General features: G+C 36.9%; 1 protein-coding gene across 1 annotated transcript in view; it reads right to left on the bottom strand.

The window, feature by feature from the left end:
- ZSWIM6 (zinc finger SWIM-type containing 6) overlaps positions 1 to 25932 on the bottom strand; it is a 192644-nt gene that overhangs the window by 12347 nt on the left and 154365 nt on the right. Inside the window, exons 6-10 of the mRNA XM_059417938.1 lie at positions 10688 to 10867; positions 6335 to 6511; positions 5913 to 6059; positions 2185 to 2331; positions 100 to 360 (exon numbers count right to left, since the gene is read on the bottom strand). Coding sequence (XP_059273921.1) covers positions 100 to 360; positions 2185 to 2331; positions 5913 to 6059; positions 6335 to 6511; positions 10688 to 10867 — 912 coding nt within the window. The remainder of the gene's footprint in view (positions 1 to 99; positions 361 to 2184; positions 2332 to 5912; positions 6060 to 6334; positions 6512 to 10687; positions 10868 to 25932) is intronic.

The following is a 25932-nucleotide window of genomic DNA, read 5'->3' as shown; positions in this document are numbered from 1 at the left end:
TACCATACTGAATCCATTCAGGCAATAGTTCCAACATAAGAAAGCTTCACGTCTTAATAAAATTGGCAGAACAAGTGGAAAACTTCTTTATCACACTACCTTCTAATAGGAAGACTGCTTGCTTGCGAAAAATTTTCACCAGTGTGTCATCCAATTCAATTTCCTGAAGCTTGGAAATGAGTTGCTCCTCATTCCGGCAAACCTTCTCTTGTGTGTACAACCCATCAGGCATGATACGCTGCTGTCCCAGCCCAACCAGGGCTACTTCCACAGCTAATGTTAAATAGGATTCCCCTTCCTCTAAGAATTTGTGTGCAGGGAGATGTTGGTATTCCAGAGACTTGCACTGTCCCATATTCTCTGTAAAATGTCACAAATGAAACCAGAGTTCAGATACAATACTTTTGCAGGTACTGATAGGTACGAATATTTATTTTACCCAGTACTGAAACATGAATTATTTGAGAACTAGGTAACAGCTTTCTAGGATCCTTTAAAACATGACCATGAATGACCAGATATGTTTTGGGGGAATAGACTATTACAAATATTTTTCTCCCAGTGAAAATCAATCACCAACACCCCTACAAATCTAAGAAGAAACAGTAAGAATATTTTTTTTTAAAGATTTTATTTATTTATTTGACAGAGAGAGATCACAAGTAGGCAGAGAGGCAGGCAGAGAGAGAGTGGGAAGCAGGCTCCCTGCTGAGCAGAGAGCCCGACGCGGGACTCGATCCTAGGACCCTGAGATCATGACCCGAGCCGAAGGCACCGGCTTAACCCACTAAGCCACCCAGGCGCCCCAATAGTAAGAATATTTAAGAGTGAAAAAAGACTTTAAACAAGAGCAAAATTACATAATGACTACAATAAAAAAAAGTTTCCAAACTGTTATCACAATGTTGAAATTTAATGAGAAAAGTAGAGAACACAACAACAAGTAACCCAGTTTCAAGGTCCTTTCTGTTACCAAAGAGCCATCAGTTACCAAAAGAGGAAGGACTCTTTGGACATTTCTCTTATCTCTGTTGAAGTATTTCTCTTAGAAATGTTAACAAACTTCAACCAGCAAACTCCCAAGGAAAGGGATCAGAGTCATACCTTTCACAGTCCTGACAGAGTCTGGGGCACCAATAACCCATGAAGGCAAACACCACAGAAGAAATTATGGAGGCGCCATATAATTAACCCTCTGAGTTCACCTGGGCATGAAAGCAGCTGAGGGACAACCCTTCCTGCCTCCCACACCTCTGTCCACAGCCCACACATAGTCATTTTAGGGATGATGCTTAAGTCTCAAGAGTCAGAGAGAAATTTCAAAACACTGCTTTATAGGAATGTGTGATGTCAAACACTTTTAATGACATTAGATAGTTCTCTTAAAGTAGACTACAACGCATTTAAGTGACAAGTAACTTCTAATGCAGACAAATTTCTAGTTCTAAATGCTATGATACACATCTTTATTTTAAATCATGATGCTGGAAAACAGGGATAAATGCAGATAATTCTTAGATCCAGAATCACTGGCTAAAAGAAAATAAGTATCTTTAAGATTATTTATTTATTTGAGAGAGGGAGTGAGTGAGTTAGAGAGAAAGCATGAGCAGGGGGAAGGGTAGAGAGAAAAGCAGGCTTCAACTGAGCAGAGAGCTGGATGCCAGGTTCCTTGCCAGGACCTTGGGATCATGATCTGAGCTGAAGGCAGACGCTTAATCAACTGGGCTACCCAGGTGCTCAATATCTTAAAGGTTCTTTTTTTTTTTTTTTACTTTTTAAAAAGATTTTATTTATTTATTTGACAGAGATCACAAGTAGGCAGAGAGGCAGGCAGAGAGAGAGGGGAGAAGCAGGTTCCCTGCTGAGCAGAGAGCCCGAGGCGAGGCTTGATCCCAGGACCCTGAGGATCATGACCTGAGCCGAAGGCAGAGGCTTAACCCACTGAGCCACCCAGGCATCCCAGTATCTTTAAGGTTCTTAACAAATGTTGACAACTGTCAATTCCAAGACTTTCCCTGTTTGTAAAGCCTTCCACAAAAGCATGCTTTCCTTGCTCTCTTGCTAACTTTAAGTACTATTAACCCTATGGATTCATTAAACAAACTGTGACCAAAACAATGACCAATGACACTCAGGCTAAGGGAGAAAAGCACATGAGGGAGAGAATGCCACTAGTGTTACCTGTAAAATCAGAGAACCCAGAGAAGTTTTCATCATCAATTCGGCAGGCTTCCATGAGGCTGCTGAAAAGAGTGCCCACAGGGTCCAGGGGGTGTCCAACCCAGCCTTCAAGATTGGTTATCGAGGTGATGCTTTTATGGGGTAGCTCTGTGTAAGAAAAGGGAATTGAGAGATGGAAACAAGTAGAGGAAGAGGGGCTTTACCACTTAATAGTGGTATCCTAACAAATTAGTACTGAATTCAATTGGCAATTCCCCTTTAACTAAAAAGAACAAAGATACACATAATCCCCAACATGTTACCTACTTTGTGTTCATAGGGGTTATCTGTAAATCGGTATAAATGCTGTCAACTTTCTAGGATGGTCCCCTAACATCAATTTATGTGTCCAAGGTACTGGGTGAACATTACTACTTATACTATTAAATGATGTTGCATGAGGACAAATGAATTCCAAATTTTCACCTGAGAAGTGAGGAACAACTCTCCTTACTTCCCCAAGAGAGGCATTAGAGAAGATTTTGAAGTCCCCCTAGAATGATCACTGGCTAATTATATTAAGAAGATTACTCTCAGAGTCCATGTTCAGTGGGTCATCTATACTGGAGACTAGAGGGGAGTGGTAAGCTGGTCCAAGCTGGACCCCTCTATGGGTATCATTAAAGTACTCTCCTTGCATCTACAAAGGCCTCATTATCACGGCTCTGTATGCCATTTAAGAGAGGCCCTTTGCCACAAAGAACTATAGCAAAAAGTAACATATAATTTAGATGAAACGTATCCTTTTTCATTTTCTTCACAGAATGGTAGCACTTTCAAGTTCTTAAGTTAAATTACAGAGTTCTGAGAAAAAAGCTGTAAATATTTTAAGATACGTTCCTTGTAAAGAATGCTGTATTTTACATCCAAATGTTTACTAAAGTAATAAATAACAGTAGCTCCTTCTTAAAGAAAATATAATGAAATCTGTATACTATATAAAATATCCAAGTCAAAAACTGACTTTTACAAATCGCTAAAGAACCATTCCATGAATCCAATATTGCTTTAGAAGTCTTCTGGTTTTGGACTATCAACTATCAGTACATGAAAATGAGGAATTGCCTGGCACAAACTATTAAAATTTAAAGGTTGGGTCCTATATTCCTTGAAAGGGTCTTTCCCTTTGGTTTCTGTCACTGGCTTTCACATACAAAACCAGTATGAAAAAAGAAAACCAGTATTACTCTCAGAACAACAAAACATGTATGTTTAATGGAGGGCCGGGAGAGGAAACGTGTGTGTAAAGGCATGTGATATAAGGAAGTGTTGTACTTACACAAATAAATCTATTTTCAAGTGATGGAAACGAGAGAGAAAATTTTATAAAGTATTTCCTCTATTTTCCTTCCACACAAAAATTAGTGAAAGCAACACGGAAATAAGGGAAATAAATTTTTAAAAAGGAGAACAATTTCTTTTCAGAATCAAGAAACTAAGTGAACTAAGAGAATGACAAATACCATATGATCTCTCCTATATGTGGAATCTGAAAAAAAATATCCAAGCTCCTAGACACAGAGAACAGACTGGTAGTTGCCAGAGGCAGTGGTGGATATGAGTGAAAGAGGGAAAGGTAAAAACTTGTACTTATACGATGAGCAAATCATGGCGATGTAATAAGGTACAGCATGACAACCATAGCTAATAATGCTGTGTTACATAAGTTGCTAAGAGTAAATCTCACAAGTTGTCGTCACAAGAAAAAAATGTGGAACTCTATATGGTGACAGATATTAACTAGATTTACTGTGGTGATCATTTTTATATCAAATCATTATATTGCATAACTCAATGAATATGATTTTATGTCAAATATATCTCAACAACAGTAAAACCTGACATATTATGCCAAATAGTACTGAAAATGTATAAGGTATATATTTGCTAATCTCGACCACATAGCAAATAAATATCATGGCAATTTGGAATTATAACAGCAATGAAAAACCCATTCTTTAAATATGGACCCAAAAAAAGAGAGAGAAAGATACAGATATAGAGATGCAATCATAGTAATAACTTAAGAATAGTCTGAAATAAGTTTTCACTGCTCACAGGATAAAAAGGAGAAATGGGTCTAAGAGTGGTTTCAAAGATAAGTAAAAGAGTCTAACTTAACATATATTCTAACTTACCTACACAAACTAACATTTTTACACTTTCCATTTCTTAGATATTGCAATATTTTTATTAAATTCAGTTTAAAAACACTTCTAACACAAGCTTATGATATTTTAATCTAATAACCATCATAACCTATCTTTAATTTTACAGTATAAAAAGTACCTCACTCTCTCTTAGCCTGAAAATTACTTACTATCCTTTAGTGTTTGGGAAGAGGAGGCTGTTTCAGAAAAAATTTCCAAATGTCCAAGCAATATATTTTGCAAACATATCTCGTAATCAGTTACGTTATGAAGAACATGAAGAAATGGACAAAATAGTGATCACTAGGGATATTACATTCCAATTCCATCTAAGCTCCCCTTTTTTGGTGTAAATTTTTAACTCTAAAAAATTTTCCTTCATCATATAAATGATAATGTTAGTTCACATTTATAATAAGTCTGAAATAGATAGTATTAAAGGTTGTATCAAAAGCTTACTTTAACCTTCAGCTTATTTCAACAACTTTTGATAAATTTTAGCTGTATCCTTGGTGTGTGCATAATCACAATAGGATTAAAAACCAAAACAGGACTCAAAAAATCCCCCAGCAACTAAAGTATCTCTCCGAATAAGAAATAAAACTCCAGTTTGAAAAAACAAACCTAATCAAAGAAACATAAAAAGATTTATACCTATAAAAGGAACAAGAAGTACATTGATTAATCAGAAAAGGCATATAGACATTTTTTTCTGGTCGGGGCCTTATGCATGTTAACGTAACTCTCTGCAATTGCTATTGCTCATCAATACTTATTTAAAATTTAAAAGATTAATAGTAAACTAAAATAAAGCGAACTTAAAATGTGTTGTCAGTTGGCAGCTCATCAAACTGTTATTTATAGAATTTTAAAAATCCAGGAGTTTTGATCACTTAAAATAAAGACCATATCCTAAAGTGCAAATTGTTACAGGTAAAAAGTTTTAGAGTGCTTCCACGCCGTGCCAGACTCTTTTAAGAGCATTATAGGAATTAACTAATTTAATTTCCTCAACAACTCTTAAGAGACAGGTCTACTAAGCCCTAGTCCACAGATGAGGAATCTCAATCGCAGGAGCTCAAATCACTGCCTAAGGTCTCCCATCTGAGACCTACAGCTAGGATTCAAACATAGACAGTCTGCCCCCAGACTCCTCACTGTTAGAATTAAAACGTACTTTCACTAAAGAAGATATCTGGCCAACCAGCATTTTCAGTAATTCAGACACACTAAATAATTACTTGGGGGGGAAAAAAAGATTTTTTAAAAATCATGTAATTTTTAAAATTAATTAGTTATTTTTTTTAATTAACTAACCCAAGAAATGTTTTTAAAAATCTTATTTCTTACAACATTCAACCAGGAAAAATGTGCCTAAAATTTCTCACAGACTAGCTATTAAATATTTCCAATGAGTGGCAGGAAATGTCATCTTCATTGCTCTAATTTCAGAAGCACTCTCACTCAAGAGACGACAAAATCTAGTCATGTCATCACCAAGAATCCCATTCCAATGAAAACAAACTCCTTCCCATTCACCTTTTTTTTGAGTTCGGAACGTTTCCAACTGCTTCTGTTGCTGTCGTCTTAACGTGTTAACAATAGCTATTGCTAATCTCAGTGCTTCTCTGGGGTACCCATGAGAACGTAACGCGTCCACTCTTGCACAAGCTGTAGGAACATGTTCTAAAACAAAAAGTTAAGGGCAGAAAGTTGCCATCGTCAGATATATCTACAAAAACAGCACTTAAACAGTAAGATGTTTCCCCCCAAAATACTATTCAAAAGACACAAGAAACCATTTCTGAACTTGGATTTGAATGAAACACTCAGCTCCTACTGCCAAGCATTCATCCATCTCCCACTAAATCCTTTGACTCTCCATCTCCCACTCCAATAATGCTATAGAAACGAAACAAAGAAGTAAGTCATGGAAATGTCTTTCCGGTTTGGCCACTTACCATGCCAGAGGGGCCACCCGCGGGAGTCAAAGAGGGAGTTTTCAGTGTCGTCATGGTAACAGTAGTTGGTGTATAGGTCACTGCTGATAATGTGCTGCAAGTGGCTATCCTGCCAGTGGAGATCGCACGCCTCGATGGCTCGGGTGAACACTGTCCGATGTGGCCTGTTCGACGAATCTGTTTTTTCCACAATTCAGAAAGCCATGTCAGCTACTATTCACGTGTGAATCCCTCAGTCATACCATTGTGTGGCCAGATGTTCATGAACACACTCACACACACTGTCCTGCACCCCCTAAGCAGAAGGATGAAGGGGGAATACTCTCACGTCCTAAGTACTAGGAGGCAAGTCAGCCCAAAGAGCCACCATCCACTCACTTGTTTTTATCAAACACACACACTCTGCAGCCATCAAAGCTAAGGTTAAAGGCATCCTGCAAAAAGAAGTGTCAAGTCTAGTTTCCATGCCAAATACACTCGGAGGAGGCACTCGGTACAAAAATCACATGAAAACTCACTGCTCCCCACTTCTGAGGTGCTGTGGTGGGCTGCCCTGATGGGATCAACAGCTCTCACAAACACTATGCAAGAGATGTGACACCAGCCATGGAACCTTTCAGGAAGATGCAATCAGCCTTTAAAGATATGCAGAAGGGTTGTGCTTTTGGTTGTATTTTTTAACTATATTGTGCGGTTTTGCACAATTAAAACTATTATGCTTCTTGGGATATAATAATTAAATGCCACTTTATATCCCAAAGGGCATAAATGCATATATTTAACATTTCACAAAGCCACACAACATAGCTACAAAACAAACCAGCGCACTTACCTTGCCCCTACAGGCTGCCTCCTGACTCCTGTGCAGGTTCCATGACTGGTGTGATGTCCCCAGCATAGTGTATGCCGGGGCATCACAAAAGAGCAGAAGCATACACTCCGAAGAGGATTCAAGTTTCTGGACCTGACGGAGAAAAGAAATGTTTGGGGAATAAAGAATATTCTCATCCCAACTCCTGGGAATACTCAGTCCCTCTGGATAACATGGTTCAAATTCTATAATTGCAATCCCACCCTGTGGGTCCCCGCTCCAGACTTACCTTCAACTGTGGCACAAACCATAGCGAGTCTCCACTGAAAATCAGGGTTACAAACTATGCTTATGTATATGTATTTTACTTAGCTCAAGTATCAGCCCTCACTGTACTGAGATTTAACTCGGTGAGAAGGAAACTGCAACTTTGGCTAAGCAAAAAGAGGGAATCTTGAAAACCGAAACACAGCCATCTAGCACACTCATCTAGCACAACTCCACTATTCTGCTGATTGAGCTGAAAACCAAGAGAAGTGACGGGACTGGCAAGGTCACATGGCCAGGCATGGCAGTCAAGATCAAAACCCAAATATCCACACTCTGAATTCAGGAATTTCAGCTGTTGTGCAAGGCTTCTGAGGGGTCTTTAACAGAGAGACACATTACGTCAGCTTGGTTTCAGGTCAACTTAGATATCTGTATTTGAATGTGAAACATATCAAAATGTATGATGACATAATTTGAGAGGCATAATACTCACAGTATCTGATACAGCCCTGCCCAGTGCACAGATGCTCACCTTGCAAACAGGAAGAAGGGGCCCCATATTTAAGGGCCTCTGAACCTATCAGGGCTTTTTGCTGAGCAAGACAGAGACAGCCCTATCCAACAAATAATTGGTCCCGTGACCTCTGTCATTTGGTTAAATATTCCTAAGTCCAAATTTTATACATTTTAAGTGGCTCTGTCATTTCACTATTTTTATTTAACTCTAATCATAGAAACAGAATTTAAAACTAGAAGGAGACTTAAAAAAGAAACTTAGTATTCTGCATGTATTAAAAAATTAAGAATTCTACTTCTCAATTGGCTTACTGTAGTATCAATAATAAAATTAAGTTGTAGAGTATGACTCCATTAGAAAATAAAACTCAACTTTTCACATATTTGCATGTGATTGTATGAGCAAAGAGAAAAGTACAGGAACACATCTCACTTTTATTACTGGTTAGCTATAAAAGACCAATAAAAACCATTCTAACAAAAAAGGCCAAATATTCTGGCTCCTCTAATACTACTGAAATAATAATTAAATGAAACTGCAAAATATAAAGTCTTAATAACATGGGAAATAAACACTGTGTATATAGACAATGACTACAAAAATAAAATTTGATCAGTATCAAAATTATGGCCACTTTTTACCTTACATGTGTAGTTTTTTTTTTTTTTAATTTTTTGCAACAAGATGGAAAAAAGACATGGATTACCTTAACGAAATTTTCGAAATGACAAATACATAAATTTATAAACAGATTTTAAATATAAAGTACATATAACATTACTACATGCTGATTAAAGAAAATCTGGGATTTTCAGAAAAGTAAAAAGGGGAAAACTATTCGCTCTATTATAAAAAAATTAAAATAAAAAACTGGCTATCATCTGGTACATTAAAAAAAAACCTACTCTTTCAAAGAGTGTGGATTTTAATGTTATTAATTAATTTTAACAAATAATCTTAGCTAAGACAAGGCCCAACTCCCCCTTCACATTCACTCCAGCACGGCAGCATATCCAACTCTGCCCATAGCTTGAGTCCTGCTGCACACGCTCCACCCAGCTGCAGTGGCTGCAGTGGGCTCTGCTGGCTACCGCAGACTCTCCCCTGCACTCCAACAGAGGTGCTACGGGCTGAACATCAGCATCCCTCTGTACAGACGTCTCTTCTGACAGCACCCCCAAGAGGATGCGGAGATTCTGCTAAAAACAGGAACCCTGTGTCATTAGGCCCAACAGCGAGAAACAATTGCCCTAATTAGAAACTAGATTCTGACTTCATGTGCCTGGACCAAACCATACATGAAATGAACTCTTTTCTTCTGCAGGTTGGACCATTTCTTAAAAGGCTCTCTAAAGTCCATGGAATATTTCTGTTCCATCAAAGACAAAGTGACCAAATGTAAAGTAAAATAGTTAACTATAAAATGTTAGGCTGGCAGTGCCAAAAAGTAGATGAGGAGTGGAACAGAGAAACCTCAAAATAAAATTAAGTAAAAGGAGATTTATTAAACAAAATAATCATGGGCAATAAAGGTATGATAGATTTCAAATACTAAATTCCCAAGGCAAATATCTCTAGACAAAGCAAAGCCAGATCTTTTCTAAGTCCTAAAACTTCTTTTTGATTGGACAAGTCCCTGTGGAGTCATACATCTCATTTTCTTTGTAGAGACTTACAGCCCTATTTTAACATTCATACTCAACACAATGTCTAGCTCTTTCTAGTGGAACCAACTCCATATAGCGTCAGCACATACAGAATGACAATCTTGATTCTGGATCCTTCCAGGGTCATTTGACTACTACCGTACATCGTTCATAACTTTAAAGTCTATCAAATCCTCCTGACCCCCAAAAAGGCAGCAGGAGCACAAAATCACACAAAAATAATGACATGAATTAGTGAAGGAAATTTTTTTTTAAAAACTTAATTGAGGACTTGGTTCTGAAAGAAAAAAGAAAATAGTATAATAGCTGAAAAGGAAAATGAGGCCAAGGAAGGATTTGGGATTTTTTTGCAGATGAGAGGAACATCACTGATCTAAATGGATGGATCCAACAGAAAAGGGGAAGCTGAAAAAACAGCATAGAAATGAGAGACACAGGCCCTTAAGAGGACATATGGAAATGTCTGAAAACATCTCTTAATTGTCCCAAAGATTGGAGGGCGCTATTAGCTTACAGCAGGTAGGACCAAGTATGCTAGACAATCCTTTACAATAAAGAATTTTCCTACTTCAAATGCCAACAGCATCCCATGACCCTCCAGCTCAGTCATAAATGCTTATTTGCTATATATTAAAACTAACAATTTTTAACTGATGAAATTACACAGCAACCCCAATATGAATTGGGTTGCACCAACAGAGATAAAAACACAGTTTCTCAAGCCTCTCAATATTTTGTTTTACAAGGTAATGTATTATCACCCTATTCCATGATTTTTAAAAACTATTTCCCAAACTAAATAATTACTGGGGAATTTTAATACATACTCATACATAAAAGTATAATACCTTTTTACTTTTACCATTTAATAATATCTATCTGTATTCTGATAATATAAAAAAACACACACAAAGGAATCAGGTAAAAATGAAAAATGCATACATTCATGTTCAAAACATGAAGTCCTTAAATTCTTTTAAGGTCTAGAAGGCAAAATAATTTTTCCACATACATGATAAGTTACTATTAGAAGCATATATACACACTCAGGTGGACACAAAGTGAACAGAATATTACTGTGGACTCACCTTGGTTGGCATTTGCACCCTGAGGCAAAGCATTGGTTAAGTTGGGTAATTCACTGCCATGATTTCCATCTTCCCATGGACAGACATCTACACTGTTCCACTTTTTCAGCTGTTTTAACCAACTGGCCTTTTGCTCCAACTTGCAGTGGGGGTTTAAAACTATACACATCCACAGAGCACCTAATTTAAAGGGAGAAAGGGAAGTGAATTTCAAAAATTATAAAAATTTCCAATTCTAATTTCCAATGTCACATATTAAATGCTTTCAAAATGGACTCAGGTCTGCTGTTTTTATAACTCAATTCTCTCCTTAATCCAAGCCATAAATCTCATACGGAGTTTAATGGAAGAACAACAGAACCCAAATTTGAACCAAATAGCCAAACACTGTTACACATAAAGATGAAAGATGATTTCAAATGCTAACTGTAATCACCTTCCTACTTGTGTGACATTTTGGACAAAAATACCAATAAAGAATAAAACCTTACGGTCCAGTTTGCCACTTTAATTTACAAATGGTTTTTATATATGAATTCTGGAACAAACCACGCTAAATGGTTCTTTGATGCAATAATTAAATTTTCCTTTTTATAATGAAATCATAAAGATATATAATGGGCACCAGCAGTTTCCCAGTTTTATAAGCTGTAAAGTTTATGATATTTTTAAATTAGTATGCATATCTATACATTAATATGCATATTTATATATCAAAAGATCTTTAAAATTCACTTAGACATACCTCCTTAAATGATTTAACCAGAAACTGAACTTATTATAAGTGAAATCACTAAGTTTATGTCTTTATGTGAATGAAATTAAATATTTATCAAAATTCCACTTGTTTTTCAAAGGAAAAGCTATAATGAATTTAGAAGGGATAACTCATAATTTGATTTAAGTACAGATAAAATTTACTATTTCACAAGTTCTAAAACTTTAAGTTTTACTTTACTAATTTCAACACAAGACAGATTCTATTATTTCAAACCCATTCTCAACACTTTTTCTTTGAACAGGTACGTGTATCTATATCTATTTTAATCAACTATGTTAGCTGAGTGAATAACAAAGGTAGAAATGAGCAGTTTGTTTTGTCCAAAAGAGATGCTTTACATTCTTCCACATTTAAAATTGGTAAGTTTTCCAAGTGAACATCAATAGATAAATGGATAAAGATGTGGTGTGCACACATACACACTACGGAATATTATTCAGCCATTAAAAATGAAGCCTCTATTTCTAACAATGATGGAACTAGACAGTACAAATGCTAAGTAACATAAGTCAGTCAGAGAAAGACAAATACCATATGGTTTCATTCATATATGGAATTTAAGAAACAAAACAAATGAACAAAGGAAAGGAGAGAAAGAAACAAACCAAGAAAGAGACTTTTAACTACAAAGAACAAACTAATGGTTCCCAGAGGGGAAATGGGTAGGGGGGTGGGAAAAATAGGTGATAGGGATTAAAGAGTACACTTATAATGATGAGCAGAGTAATGTATAGAATTGTTGAATCACTATACTGAACACCTGAAACTAACATAACACTGTATGTTAACTATATTGGAATTAAAATTAAAAACTTAATTAGCAAGCTTCTTCAATTACAGAATCTGTTATTTTAAATATCAAATAACCTTTACCAACAGAAAATAAAAATGGCTACAACCTATTTAAGCCACAGATATTTAAATATTGCATTTCTATATTTTCAATTGGCATTTTTAAATGCCAATTAAAAACAAAATGTGATCAGTTAAAATGAAATAAACCCACTACAGCCTATCTCTCCCCAAGAAAACAGAAAGCAGCAACCTGAGTACTCTATAAAGTAAATAAAAGCAAGCAGACTGGAGAAATAAAACTTTAAGAAGTAAGCCACATCATGCTGATTTCCTGTTACATTTTCCCCCTCTGCTATCTCCTGGCACGGACAGATTAGCTCCATTTGGCAACAGAGGGTACATACAGTAAAAACTTAAGAAAAATCTCATCTAGTTGGTGAGATAATTGGGAAAAGTGGCCCTCTTCACACTCAGGAGTTGGAGCCAGGTGGATCCAATCTGTAGGTACCAACAGGTCTAAGTCTAGTGCACCAGAAAGACCAAAAGCAGCAGATCAAAGCTTTGAAAATTATGGATATGTCACCCAAATCAGATAAAACAGAAGTTAAGTATGAATCTACCCTGGTTATTGGTTGTATGCTTTAAAAAAACAAAACAATGCTCCAGAGGACTTTAATAAGACCCAGACTCAGGGGACACCTGGGTGGCTCAGGTCATGATCCCATGGTCCTGGGACTGGGCCCTGCATTGCATGGGGCTCCCTGCTCAACAGGAAGCCTGCTGCTTCTTCTCCCACTCCCCCTGTTTGTGTTCTCACTCTGTCAAATAAATAAAATCTTAAAAAAAAAAAAAAAAAAAAAGAAGACCTAGGCCTTCACAACACAGTATTCGAAATGTCCGGCATCCAAAATCACTTGGCTTACAAAGAAACAGGGAAATGTGATCAATTCTCAAGGGAAAAAAACAATCAGCAGATGCCAACGAAGAAGAACCAGATGTGAGAATTATCAGTCAGAGATTTTTATAGCAACTATTTTAACTATGCTCCATGAGATGAAGGTAAAAACTAATGAAAGGAGTAAAACACCAACTATTAAAAGAACCAACTAGAAAGTTTAGAAGTGAAAAAAATTATCTGAAATAAAAAATCCACTGGATGGGATCAATGGCAAAAGGGATATGAGAGAGGGAAAAGTTAGAGAATGTGAAGATAGTAATGATCTCATCTGAAGAACACAGAAAATCTTAGACAAGTGGGAAAACATCAGAAGATGTAACACTTGTGTCATTGGAGCCCCAGAAGATGAGACACAGATACAGAAAAATGTGGAAGAAATGACTGCAAACTTCCAAATTTGGAAAAATTATGAATTTTACAGAATGAAGAGGCTCAGCCAACCACAAAAAGAGTAAATTCAAAGAAAACCATGCCCAACATCTCATAATCAAATCACTAAAACCAAACCTAGATTAAAAAAATCTTGAGGGGCGCCTGCGTGGCTCAGTGGGTTAAGCCTCTGCCTTGGGCTCAGGTCATGATCCCAGGATCCTGGGATGGAGCCCCATGCCGGGCTTTCTGCTCAGCGGGGAGCCTGCTTCTCTGCCTACTTGTGGTCTCTCTTTCTCTCTGTCAAATAAATAAATAAATAAAATCTTTTTAAAACATTAAAAAAATAAAAATAACTCTTGAAAGCAAAGACTAAAACATCATATATGGAAGAACAACTCAAATAATTTGGGATTTCTCATCATAAATCACAGAGGATAAAGGACAGTGGAACAGCATCTTCAAAGTGTTGAAAGAAACTGAAGCGTCAACACAAAATTCTATATCCAACAAAAATATTGCTCAGGAACGGTGGTGAAATAAAGTTATCCTCACATCAAGAAAAACTAAGCATTTTTTACCAAAGAGACTTGTTCTAGAAGAAATGTTAAAGGAAGTACTTTAGGCTAAAGAAAAATAATACCAGAGTGAACTGGGAAATACAGGAATAAAAGAAGAGCAATAGAAATGATACATACCTGACTACATATAACAAGCTGCTTTTGTCCTTTTAAGTTGTTTCAAATAAATGTGAGTATTGAAAGCAGCAATATGGATACTGCCTTGTGGCATTTTAAATGTATGAAGATGTAATACACATAAAAACTATAACATAAAGAAGGGAGAGTAAAGGGACCTAGAAGATTATTAAAACTCTATAGTCTACGTAAAGTGGCAAAATATGAACTCAAAGTAGACTGGTTAAGGTTAAGTATGTTTATTATAATACCAAAACCATTAAAACTACACAAAGAGACACAAACAAAAAAGACAATAGATTAAATGAAATACTAAAATAGGTTAGAACAATCCAAAGAAGAGGAGAAAGCAGGGAAGAAGGAACAAAGGAATAAAAACAGAGAGGATAATAAACAGAAAACAAGTACTAAATGGTAGACTTAAATTAAACTACATCAATAATTACATTAAATGTAAATGATCTATACATACAAATTTAAAAAGATAAAATTAGATTAAAAAGCAAGACTCAACTTTATGCTATGTACAAGTAAGCTATTTTAAATGTAATAACATAGAGGGATTAAATGGAAAAGAACAGAAAAAGATATAGTATGTAACCACTTTCAAAATAAAGCTGGTGGCCATATTAATATCAGACAAAGTAGATTTCAGAAAAAGAAATACCTCAGATAAGGTGAGACATAATAGGATAAAAGGGTCAGTTCTCTAAAAACACATGAGGATCCCAAATGAATAAAGCTAAATCTAACACTAAGATTTCAAAATACATGAAATATTTAGCTTAAAGCTTACAGGAGAAATAGAAAAATTCATAATTATATTTAGAAACTAATATTCCTTTTTCAATAATGAAACAAGTAGACAGAAAATTAGCAAGGATGAATACCTAAATACTATCAACCAATTTAAGCCTCAATGACATTTACAGAACATTCATTCTACCTATTACTAGAAAAAACAAAACAAAACACTACTCTTTTTAAAATGCACAAAGAATATTCACCAACGTAGTCTGTATTCTAGACCGTAAAACAACTTTGATAAATTTGAAAGAACTGAAAACATACAAAGTATATTCTCTGATGTAACAGAATTAAACCAGAAATCAATAACAGGAAGATATTTGGAAAATTCCCTAAATAACACTTATTCATAAATAACTTGTGATTAAAAGAGGAAGTGACAAGAAAAATCAGAAAATACTCTGTACTGAATGAAAACACAACAAAATCTGTGATCAGCGGCTAAAACAAGAATAGAGGGAAATGTATAGTATTAAGTACTTCCAGTAGAAAAGAAAAGCAATAATCTAGACATCCACCTTAAGAAATTAGAAAGAGAATGAGAAATAACAGCAAACAAAAGGAAGGAAATAACAGATCAGAAATTAATTAAATAGAAAACTGCCCACCTCCCAAATTCTATGAAACCAAAAGATGAATGAAATCAATAAACCTATAATTAGAGAGAAAAAAATGAAAGACAAACTATCAGTATCAGGAATAGAAGAGGACATATCATTATAACTCCTAAAGAGGCATTAAAAGGCTCACAACAGAATTCTATGAATAACTTTAGGCCCATAAATTTAACTAATTAGATAAAATAAATTCCTTGAAAATAAAAAATTACTAGAGTTCACTAAGAAAGCAATAATAACCTGAATAGTAATAAACTTATTAAAGAAATTAAATCTGTAATTAAAAATCTCTGACAATGCTGGTCCAGATTTTTCCCTGGAAAAGTATACCAAATATTTAAGAAAGAATACCAAGGGGCGCCTCGGTGGCTCAGTGAGTTAAAGCCTCTGCCTTTGGCTCAGGTCATGGTCCCAGGGTCCTGGGATCAAGCCCTGCATGGGGCTCTCTGCTCAGCAGGAAGCCTGCTTCCCTTTCTCTCTCTGACTGCCTCTCTGCCTACTTGTGACCTCTGTGTCAAATAAATAAATAAAATCTTAAAAAAACAAACAAAAAAAGAGTACCAATTCTACACAGTATCTTCCTGAAAACAGAGAAGGGAATGGTTTCCAACTTATTTTAAGAGGCCGGCATTACCCGGACACCAAAACCAGACAAAGATATTACAAGGAAATACAATTACAGATCAATATCCCTCAAGAACATAGAAGTAAAACACCTCAACAAAATATTAGAAAATCTAATTAAGAAATATACAAAAAGGAAAATAAACCACAACCAGTACAGTTTATCCCAGGAAAGCAAGGCTGGATTGACATTAAAATTCAGAGTCAGTAACTCATTTTATTAACAGTCTAAGAAAAAACAAAAACAAAAACATGACCATTTCAACAGATGCAGAATAAGCAATTTTCTTCAACAAAAAAAGAAACTGACAAAATCCAACATTACTTCATAACAAATAAAACTCTCAGCAAAACAGGAACGGAAGATAACTTGGCCTGATAAAGTCATCTGCAAAAGAAATCCTACATTAACATCATAATGGCAAAAGACTGAACTTTCTTTCTGAGATCAAAACAAGGCATAGATGTTGGCTCTTACCTCTAGTGCTCAAAATCACACTGGGAGACAGACCATCTGAAGCCGGCTCCATAACCAGCACTGAGCCTGATGAAGGCCTCCATCTCAAGACGCAGCTTTACTAATAAATGCGTAAGACTGGAAACAACCTGAATGTCTTTGAACTGGTGAACGGATAAACAAACTGCTGCATTCATATAACTGATCACTACCCAGTAGTAAGAAACAAGGCCCTGACACACACATAATATCTCAAATGCCATTATACTTACTAAGTGAAGGAAGCCAGAAGCAAAAGGATATGTGTCTGAACACACACATACACACATTATTTAATTTACAGAACATTTTAGAAAAGGCAAAGCTAAAAGGACTAATCACCAATACAAGGATTGAGAGTCAGCAATGGAAATGACACATGGGAACAGTGTGAGGGAAATTTTTGGAGGGGATATAACCATTTCATATGTTGATTGTGGTAACTGTTACAGGACTCTATTCATTTGTCCTAACTCAAAACTGTACAGCAAAAAATTCAGATGTATGTATTTTTTCATAGTTACAATAGACATTTACTTAAAGTAATTCATTTGCAGTCCAAAGAGTGCTAAATTGTACATTTCAGGTTTAATCAACTTCTTAAAATTACTTTGAGGACAGAGGCAACCACAAATGTCAACTATGATCCTTTCTTTGCCCATTTTTCTCTCTCCCTCCTCTTTCCTGCCTAACCTCTTTCAGATATCATTTAAGGTAGAATTTATCCTCGCATATTGTCCACTTCTTTTTTTTTTCCAAGATTTTTTAAAAAAATTCATTTATTAAAGAGAGTATGAGAGAGATCACAAGCAAGGGGTAGGGGTAGAGGAAGAAGCAGACTCCCCACTAAGCAGGGAACCCAAGGTGGGACTCGATCCCAGGACCCTGGGATCATGACCTGAGCCAAAGGCAGATGCTTAACCAACTGAGTCACCCAGGCACCCAATTCACTGCTCTTTATGCAAAATCTGCTGCTTCGTGGTCAGGTGCAGCGCTCCCATAATGTGAGTCATCCTGTTACTATCAAGATTCCTAGGAAGTCTTGTTATGACTTCTGTTACACCATCATTCTCACATACTGTATCATCTTGCATTAACCCCAATTTATTGAACCCTGTACCACTATAATACCATTTTTTAATATCCCCAGCCCCCAAGTGGATGCTGCAATGGCAGGCCTGCTCTCCATGATGCTCCAACACAACAGGCATATGTATTTTCATAGTATTTACAATATATTTTGAAGTATTGTAAGAATTTTACTGTATGTAACTTACAAAGCAAACTACTGCTACATCATATCAAACAATACTGTCTATTGGTACCCCAAAGATTTAAGTAAGAGCATTCTTTCGGCAGGAATGCTCTAACATGCCAATGGACATTGCATAAATTAATACCTTATTAATCCTATGCCTTTCCCATGCCCAGAAACAGAAAATTAGCTTCTAATGAAATATGACCACACACTGTCACAAAGCAAGGGACAAATTCAAATGGTACCTGAAGAACCCAAAATTGACAGCCTTTTCCACCAAAGCGCAGTAGAAAATGGATATAACTTTACCAGGTTTTAGGTTGTGGATTGATGAGCACCTTAACAACATGAAAAAACTTACATGTAAGTAATTAAATAAAAACTATATATTGGATCAAAATTGCCATTGATATTTATGAGGTTACACCAAACTAAAAGAAATTGCCAAATCATCAAATTACCTTTTTAAAAAGTAAAATACTAATATTCAACAGCTAATGCTTAAAAATTAAGAATATTTAGAGGCGGGGCACCTAGATGGCTCAGTGTGTTAAGCCTCTGCCTTCAGCTCAGGTGTCCTGGGATTGAGCCCCACATCGGTCTCTCCGCTCGGCGGGGAGCCTGCTTCTCCCTCTCTCTCTGCCTGCCTCTCTGCCTACTTGTGATCTCTCTCTGTCACATGGATAAATAAAATCCTTTAAAAAAAAAAAAAAAAGGAGTATTTCGGGGCACCTGGGTGGTGCAGTCAGTTTAAGTGTCATACTACTGGTTTCAGCTCAGGATGGTGAGATAGAGCCCTGCATCGGGCTCCATGCTCAGTTTGTAGTCTGCTTAAGACTCTTGCCTTTTCTCTCTGCTCCTTCCCCACATTCTGTGTCTCTCTCTAATAAATAAATAAAATCTTTTTTAAAAAAAGATTTTATTGGGGCACCTGGGTGGCTCAGTGGGTTAAAGCCTCTGCTTTCAGCTCAGGTCATGATCCCAGGGTCCTGGGATCGAGCCCTGCATCGGGCTCTCTGCTCGCCAGGGAGCCTGCTTCCCTTCCTCTCTCTCTCTGCCTGCCTCTCTGCCTACTTGTGATCTCTGCCTGTCAAATAAATAAATAAAATCTTTTAAATTTATTTATTTATTTATTTATTTGACAGAGAGAGAGAGACACACACAGCAAGAGAAGGAACACAAGCAGGGAGGTGGGAGAGGAAGGAGCAGGCTTCCCGCCGAGCGGGGAGCCTGATTTGGAACTTAATCCCAGGATGCTGGGATCATGACCTGAGCCGAAGGCAGCCGCTTGACAACTAAGCCACCCAAGTGCCCCTAAATAAATCTTTTTAAAAAGGACATTTTAAGTTTCTCTTCCAAGATGTTTTCATCTTATAATTATACTAATCTTAAATGAACACATAATCAGACAAAACTAAAATCAAGAAGTTGCCCTGAAAGATGCACTGGACAGTAGCTTCATCATCAAGTTGTTAGTGTATTAACAAGGTTATGTAAAAGGGCAACAAGTACATTAATACTGACAATGTGATGTAAATGTTTTTCCAAAATGAGTGATTTATCTTCAATGTGTCCATTATGAGTAAGAATTGTGTATTTTGGGGTCCTGAGATGGAGCCTGATATTGGGATCCATGTTGGGCGTGAAGCGAGGTTAACATTCCCTCTCCCTCTGCTCTCTCTTTCCCTTTCCAAGAAAGAAAGAAGAAAAAAAAAAACCCAAACCTCAAATGGATTATGGTCCTTGAACGCAAAATCCTGTATGTTCTTGGAAACTTTAAATAATGATTTCTATAATTTGAGGAAAAAAGAAATCCATCCTAGATTTTCATGCTTACATTTCTCTAATTAGAAAATTTCCATTTTGAAGAATGAGAAAAAATTTCAAAAGCCAAGCCTTTATTAATTTGCCTATAACATTCGTTCATTGCTCACCTCCCCAAAGAGAGGTTTCATCCTGAAAGGATGTTCTTAATGTTAGATTCAAGTTCAGAGCTATAATAGATATGGTCTTTTATCTTAACAATCACCACTACAAAAGCTGTAATTAGCCTTAATAACAAAATTAACCAAATTGAGTAAGTCATTCTCCAAATTTTATTAATTCAGAGTCCCACTTTGGGCATTTATCTCCTTCCCCTCCAACACATGCCTGAAACATTTGTAGTTTTAAAAATAAAGCTCTTTGATAATTAAACACTTCATTCTGCTGTCTGTCAGAAACGTTAAACCTTGTAAGGACTCAACCAAAAATACTACACAGAACTCAGTGAGAACTTAGCATTTCTAGCACCTACCAGAGGACCTGGCATCTATAAAGGTATTATTGGTTCTTTCACAAAGGACACTTAATTATTTGCTATGAATTACAATGAAAACAAATTCAATACTTTTAAATTGCTTTCCTAGCTTCAATGCCTCAAAGTGTATAGAGGCAATTATCAAATCACTGGTGTGTGCATCATTCAGTTTCTGTTATCCACAGCACATTTCAGCTCTAGTCCAGCTTTTCTCCACCATTCAGCATGCTTTTACCCTTCTTTCCACTAAGCCATCTAATGTGCAGGCAGTGATTTTACCAAAAAGATACACTGAACATACAAGCCAAAGTAAACCAAAACTAGGAAGACTACTCCGCTGGGAAGAAGAAAAAGATGAAAGAAAGCATTCTTTTGCACAAGGCAACCAGTTGCAAACCACTCCATAGTCTTAAACCTGTTGACATCCTACAACTCACCAAACAGTGAGCGAATGTTGGCAGACAAATACTGAGGCAGAAGACAAACCATCACAAAGACCTTTCTGGTTACTTCTGCATTTCACCAGTAGTACACTCCCAGGAAATGTGGGTAACAAGAATTAATGAATTTGACATGCCCTGAAAGCCTGTCGTCTACATCAAACATTTAGATGCACAAATTACCATCACTCTGCCCTACCTCATATACCCACTGTCCTACATTTCCAACTAGAAGAAATGTTTGATAAACAAGCTCTGTTCTGGAAAGGGCAAGGTATGCCCCAGGCCAGCCCACCTAGTGTCTCTGAGGTGGTAGTTCCCCACTTATACAATAGGGATAATAATCCCTACCTACCTCATAGGGCTGTTTAGATTTAAAGTGTTTCCAAATTGCAGAGTTTACTCAGCTCCAAAAGGTACACTCCCTACAAACCCCTGTGTAGAAGACTCTGACGTTAAGGACACAGAGACTCAAAGATTAGAACAGGAATGGAGGGCTCAGATCCCAAGTGATTCTGTGAATACCCTTACAAGTATTTTATAGTTGATCAACTAAAACTATTAAGAGGACATATTAAATAAACAAAATATCCGTGACATTAAACACTTAAGCTAGTAATAATGGGTTCCTGTAAATTAATTTCTACTTGCTGTATGATTATAGCAGGAAACATCTTTTAGTCTCTCCTTTTCCCTTGGTTTCAACAATAGGCTTTTAAGGGTGTTTTGTTTTCTGGTAGGCACTGTTCTCTCCAGCCTCCCAGACCCCAGGTAGGGCCCACAGGGCCACTCAGAAGTCTGAGATGCTTTGGGTAATTCTGTCCTTATCTAGTCACATGGAGGAGGCTCTCAACCTCATCCCTATTCCTGTATTTTGTCTGTCCATGATAACTTCATGCCAGAGGATGGAAAAAGAGTGCAGTGCTGAAGCCTGAAGCCTGTATATACTGATCCTTTAGCACCCCCTTCTTTAGCATCTCTGCCAAACTTCTAGCTACCAACCAATCTACTTCGCCTCCCTTTTTCATTTTCAGTGCCCAGGGTGCTAGAGTCTTTTACAGGAATACAAAATTAAGTTACCTTATTATCAGGAGGAAAAACCCAGAAGTCAAATCAGGTGAAATTGGTATAATGAGAATATGAAAGTGAGAAAGAACTACTCTAAAAAAAATAATAATAAATTATTAAAAGTGGAGATGCAGGGACTCTAGGGTGGCTCAGTTGGTTAAGTGTCCTACTTTTAATTTAGCTTAAGTCTTGATCTCAGGATCGTGAGTTCAAGCCCTGTTGCAGAATAAGCTAAGATCATGTTACACTGTTTATTAATAATAAGCATTCATTTCTGACAAACTATCTGACTTAATCCGACATAAGGGAAAAACTGAAATAAAAGAACATAATTTTCACACATTGTTATATCCTATAATCTGGCATTCAGAAAACAACCATGAGAAGAATCACAAAGTATTACCAATTGTAATTACCAATTATTACCAATGGTAATTAGATAGATTACCAATATTCTGGCTATCTATTACTATGTAAAAACCTATCCTAAACCTACTGACTTAATAAAGAATGTATCATTGTATCTCATGATTCTGTTGGTCAGAAACACTCTCTTCCTAACTTTCCCCCTGCCTTAACACGGCCCCTCCATGTGGATAGCATGGGCTTTCTCAGAGCATGGCAGCATCAGGATGTGAAACTTCAGACTTTTTACATGAAAACTCAGGGACCCAAGACAGAACCTTCTAAAGACAGGAAGTGAACTGCTGGTCATTTAATGTTTGGGCCCAGAAACTGGCCCAGCATTTACTCTATCATATTCTGTTGGTCAAACAATTTTTAAAAACTGACCAGATACGAGAAAAGAGAACAAACCCCATGTCTCAATGACAGAATAACGAAAGATCTGTGGCTATCTTTAATCTACCACCAGTTACCAGGAAAGATTAGAAATTTGCTGGATTACAAAACAGATAACAAAGGTATTCACTAATGAGTATGAGCATGTTGTTAGTTAAGCTAATCAAAACCAAATAAACTATTGAACATATGAGAACAGCTGCAAGTAAAGCAGTAAAAAACAAAACAAAACAGAAACAAAAACAAACAAACAAACAAACAAAACCACCCAAAAAGTCATTATGAAAACTTAACAGCATAAAAGGTGTCCCAACACACAATGCAATATTAAGTGCTGGTTTGTATGCTAATTTTTTATCCCTTCAAGGAAAATCCTAACAATATCAGGTTACACATGTTAGGTTTCTAATTAGAGTCTACATTTAAAGTTCTAAAATGTCTGTCTTTAGGGTACAAATCATTCCATCTAGTTCAGTGAACATAACATACTTCTAAAAGTGAATGGCATACTTTACATATTGACAATAATTGCTGCCATTTGACTTTTCATCTCCCCCAACCCTGTACTATATACTTTAGACACACAATCACATTTCACCCTCACAAAAACTCTGTACAGAGAAGGAAACTAAGGTTCAGAGAAAAGAAGAAAGGTATTGTACTTCTATTAAAGATGGGAACCAGATTCGTGCTCCCTAAAAACCAATATTCTCAATAGTTGGGTATTTAGCCTCTGCCTACCTATGTGGTCAAAAAGAACTCCTATAGGGGCGCCTGGGTGGCTCAGTGGGTTAAGCCTCTGCCTTTGGCTCAGGTCATAATCTCAGGGTCCTGGGATGGAGCCCTGAATTGGGCTCTCTGCCTGCCTCTCTGCCTCCTTGTGATCTCTGTCTGTAAAATAAATAATTAAAATTTCTAAAAAAGGAAAAAAAAAAAGAGCTCCTATAAGTTAGGATTCATATGTGCAGCTATGCATACATAGACTCCAAGATTAATCATTTTTGTCTTTTGCCAGAATCATCATTCCATTTCTCATATTTAAGCAGAATAATATGAAGGGGCACATCACTGTCTAAAATTAGGAAGAAATCTTAAAGGCACAGCTAAGAAACTCTGTACTTTATTTAACCATGTATTCTTATGTACTTAGAACATGTCTCTCCCATGTAGAGAAAGCATCTCCAACAAAAACGGACACAGGTCCATCTAAAAAGAGCCTAATGAAACCAAAGAAAACCACATTTTTCAAAACTGACAGCCACAGCAAAACAAGCAATTTCACTGGAGATTAAAACAATAGACAAGGGCTCCTGGGTGGCTCAGTGGGTTAAGCCTCTGCCTTTAGCTCAGGTCATGATCCCAGGGTCTTGGGATTGAGCCTGCATCATGCTCTCTGCTCAGCAAAGAGCCTGCTCCCCGCCTCCCTCTCTGCCTGCCTCTCTGCCCACTTGTAATCTCTCTCTCTGTGTGTCAAATAAATAAATAAAATCTTTTAAAAAACAAAACAAAACAGACAAACAGAAGCCCACCTCCTAATTTAAGACTTATTATTCAAATTGGAAGAAATCTGTTTTCTCTGAACATACAGTGTATTCTGAGGTCTGTTGGAATAGAGCGGCATCAGCATTTCCGGGATGACACCCTTGCGTGTGACTGAGTGTGCCCTTAGCCTGCGGCTGCACTGCTCTGGGTGGAGCATCAGGGTTTGTGATTGAAGAGATCAGCTGGCCATTCTCTAGTGCCAACCTCCCAGAGTCAGTGATACTTGCTTTTAAAGTCCCTTCTACAGCACAGGGTTTGGTAATATGCAAATCAATTCAGTATATTAAAACAAAAGGTACACATTTTCCATATAAGACACTCTTTGCTAAAGGTAGCTCTTCCCCCTATTTTCCAGAAGATATGGTGTATATAACGCTAATGGGGAGAGCACAGGTGTAGTAGCAAGTGAGGAGCAGAGGGCAGAGGAGTAGGGCAACCAACGCTACCCTCTCTAAAGGTGAGAATACAAAAAGTTAGTGATTCCCTTTTTCCTATCTCAAAGGCAGAGAATGAAAACTGTTACATAGCTCCATTCCTACTTTTTAATATCATGTTTCTTCTTACAAAATATTAAGAGACGAAGTAAAACAATCACTTGTGGTATTTCCCAGGGTTCCACAGTTATAAAACAATTCATAATATTTATCATATTTATTTTTGTTCTCAGAGGCTATTATGAGAGGCTAGATTTCATGCATGATCCAATTAACTAATTATACTTATTTAGAGGCCATGAAATGCTTAATTGCAGTCACAAATAGGAGATCACTGGGATAATTAGTTGTGCTAGCAAAACTATAGTCACAAAATTTCTTGAGTCAGACCACACAAAAACTGTGACCCTAATTATAGTATTGTTTGCAGCACAATTCAGTATTAATATGTTTGTCACCTGTGTTTGAAGAGTAAGTTTAACTGGTGAAAACATTCCCCTTACTTTAAATTTGCTATGCTAGTTTCTAATTCACTACAACACTTCTGCCAAATTTTCAAAATACTACATCAGGTATATTGTTCAGAGAGAGCTTTCGAGATAATTTAAGTCAAGCAGGGCTAACCTCTAAGCAAAAAGGCACAGGTTTGATTATCATCTGACCAGGCTCTGAGAAAAGACTGAAGGAAATAACCATCTTTTTGTTGTAAAAAAAAGAAAAGAAACGACCAATCTTTCAAAACAGCTAACAGGTATCTTCTAAATGCCAGAATGTTCCCTTCTGGCAAACCTGTGGTCCTCATCTGATATGCAGTTTTCCCATTCCATTTGATTTGTCAGTGCTTTCAGACCAACATGCAAAATTCACCAACGACAGCCTGACCTTATTGGGAATCTGCTTCTGTAGAAATGACCAGAGCCAGCTCTTCTACCACTCACCTCCCTTCTCCTTTTTGAGGGAAGGAGGAATGACAGAAAAAATCAGAAAGAGAAAAAAGGCACATTGACAAGTCTTTCTTGGACAACAAAAAGGGCAGTCAGTGTTAGTGAGGGGAAGGAATGTGAACTAGGGTAACTGTCAAGAGCACTTTCCATGGACTCTGCACTGGCTGCTTGACTAAGCTGCCTTTATGACTGGTTCTACGATTCTTCCAACAGTCCAAGGTTCAAGAAATCTACTTCTGAAGACTCCTGAGATCTTCATGATGTCTCTGTCCTATCAGCATTCTCCTGGGCCCACTTTCCCAATGCAGGCAAAA

This window comes from Mustela nigripes, chromosome 12, assembly GCF_022355385.1.
Source record: "Mustela nigripes isolate SB6536 chromosome 12, MUSNIG.SB6536, whole genome shotgun sequence".
Taxonomy (NCBI): domain Eukaryota; kingdom Metazoa; phylum Chordata; class Mammalia; order Carnivora; family Mustelidae; genus Mustela; species Mustela nigripes.
Note: the sequence above shows the minus strand (reverse complement) of the source record. Positions and strands in the feature narration are given on the sequence as shown.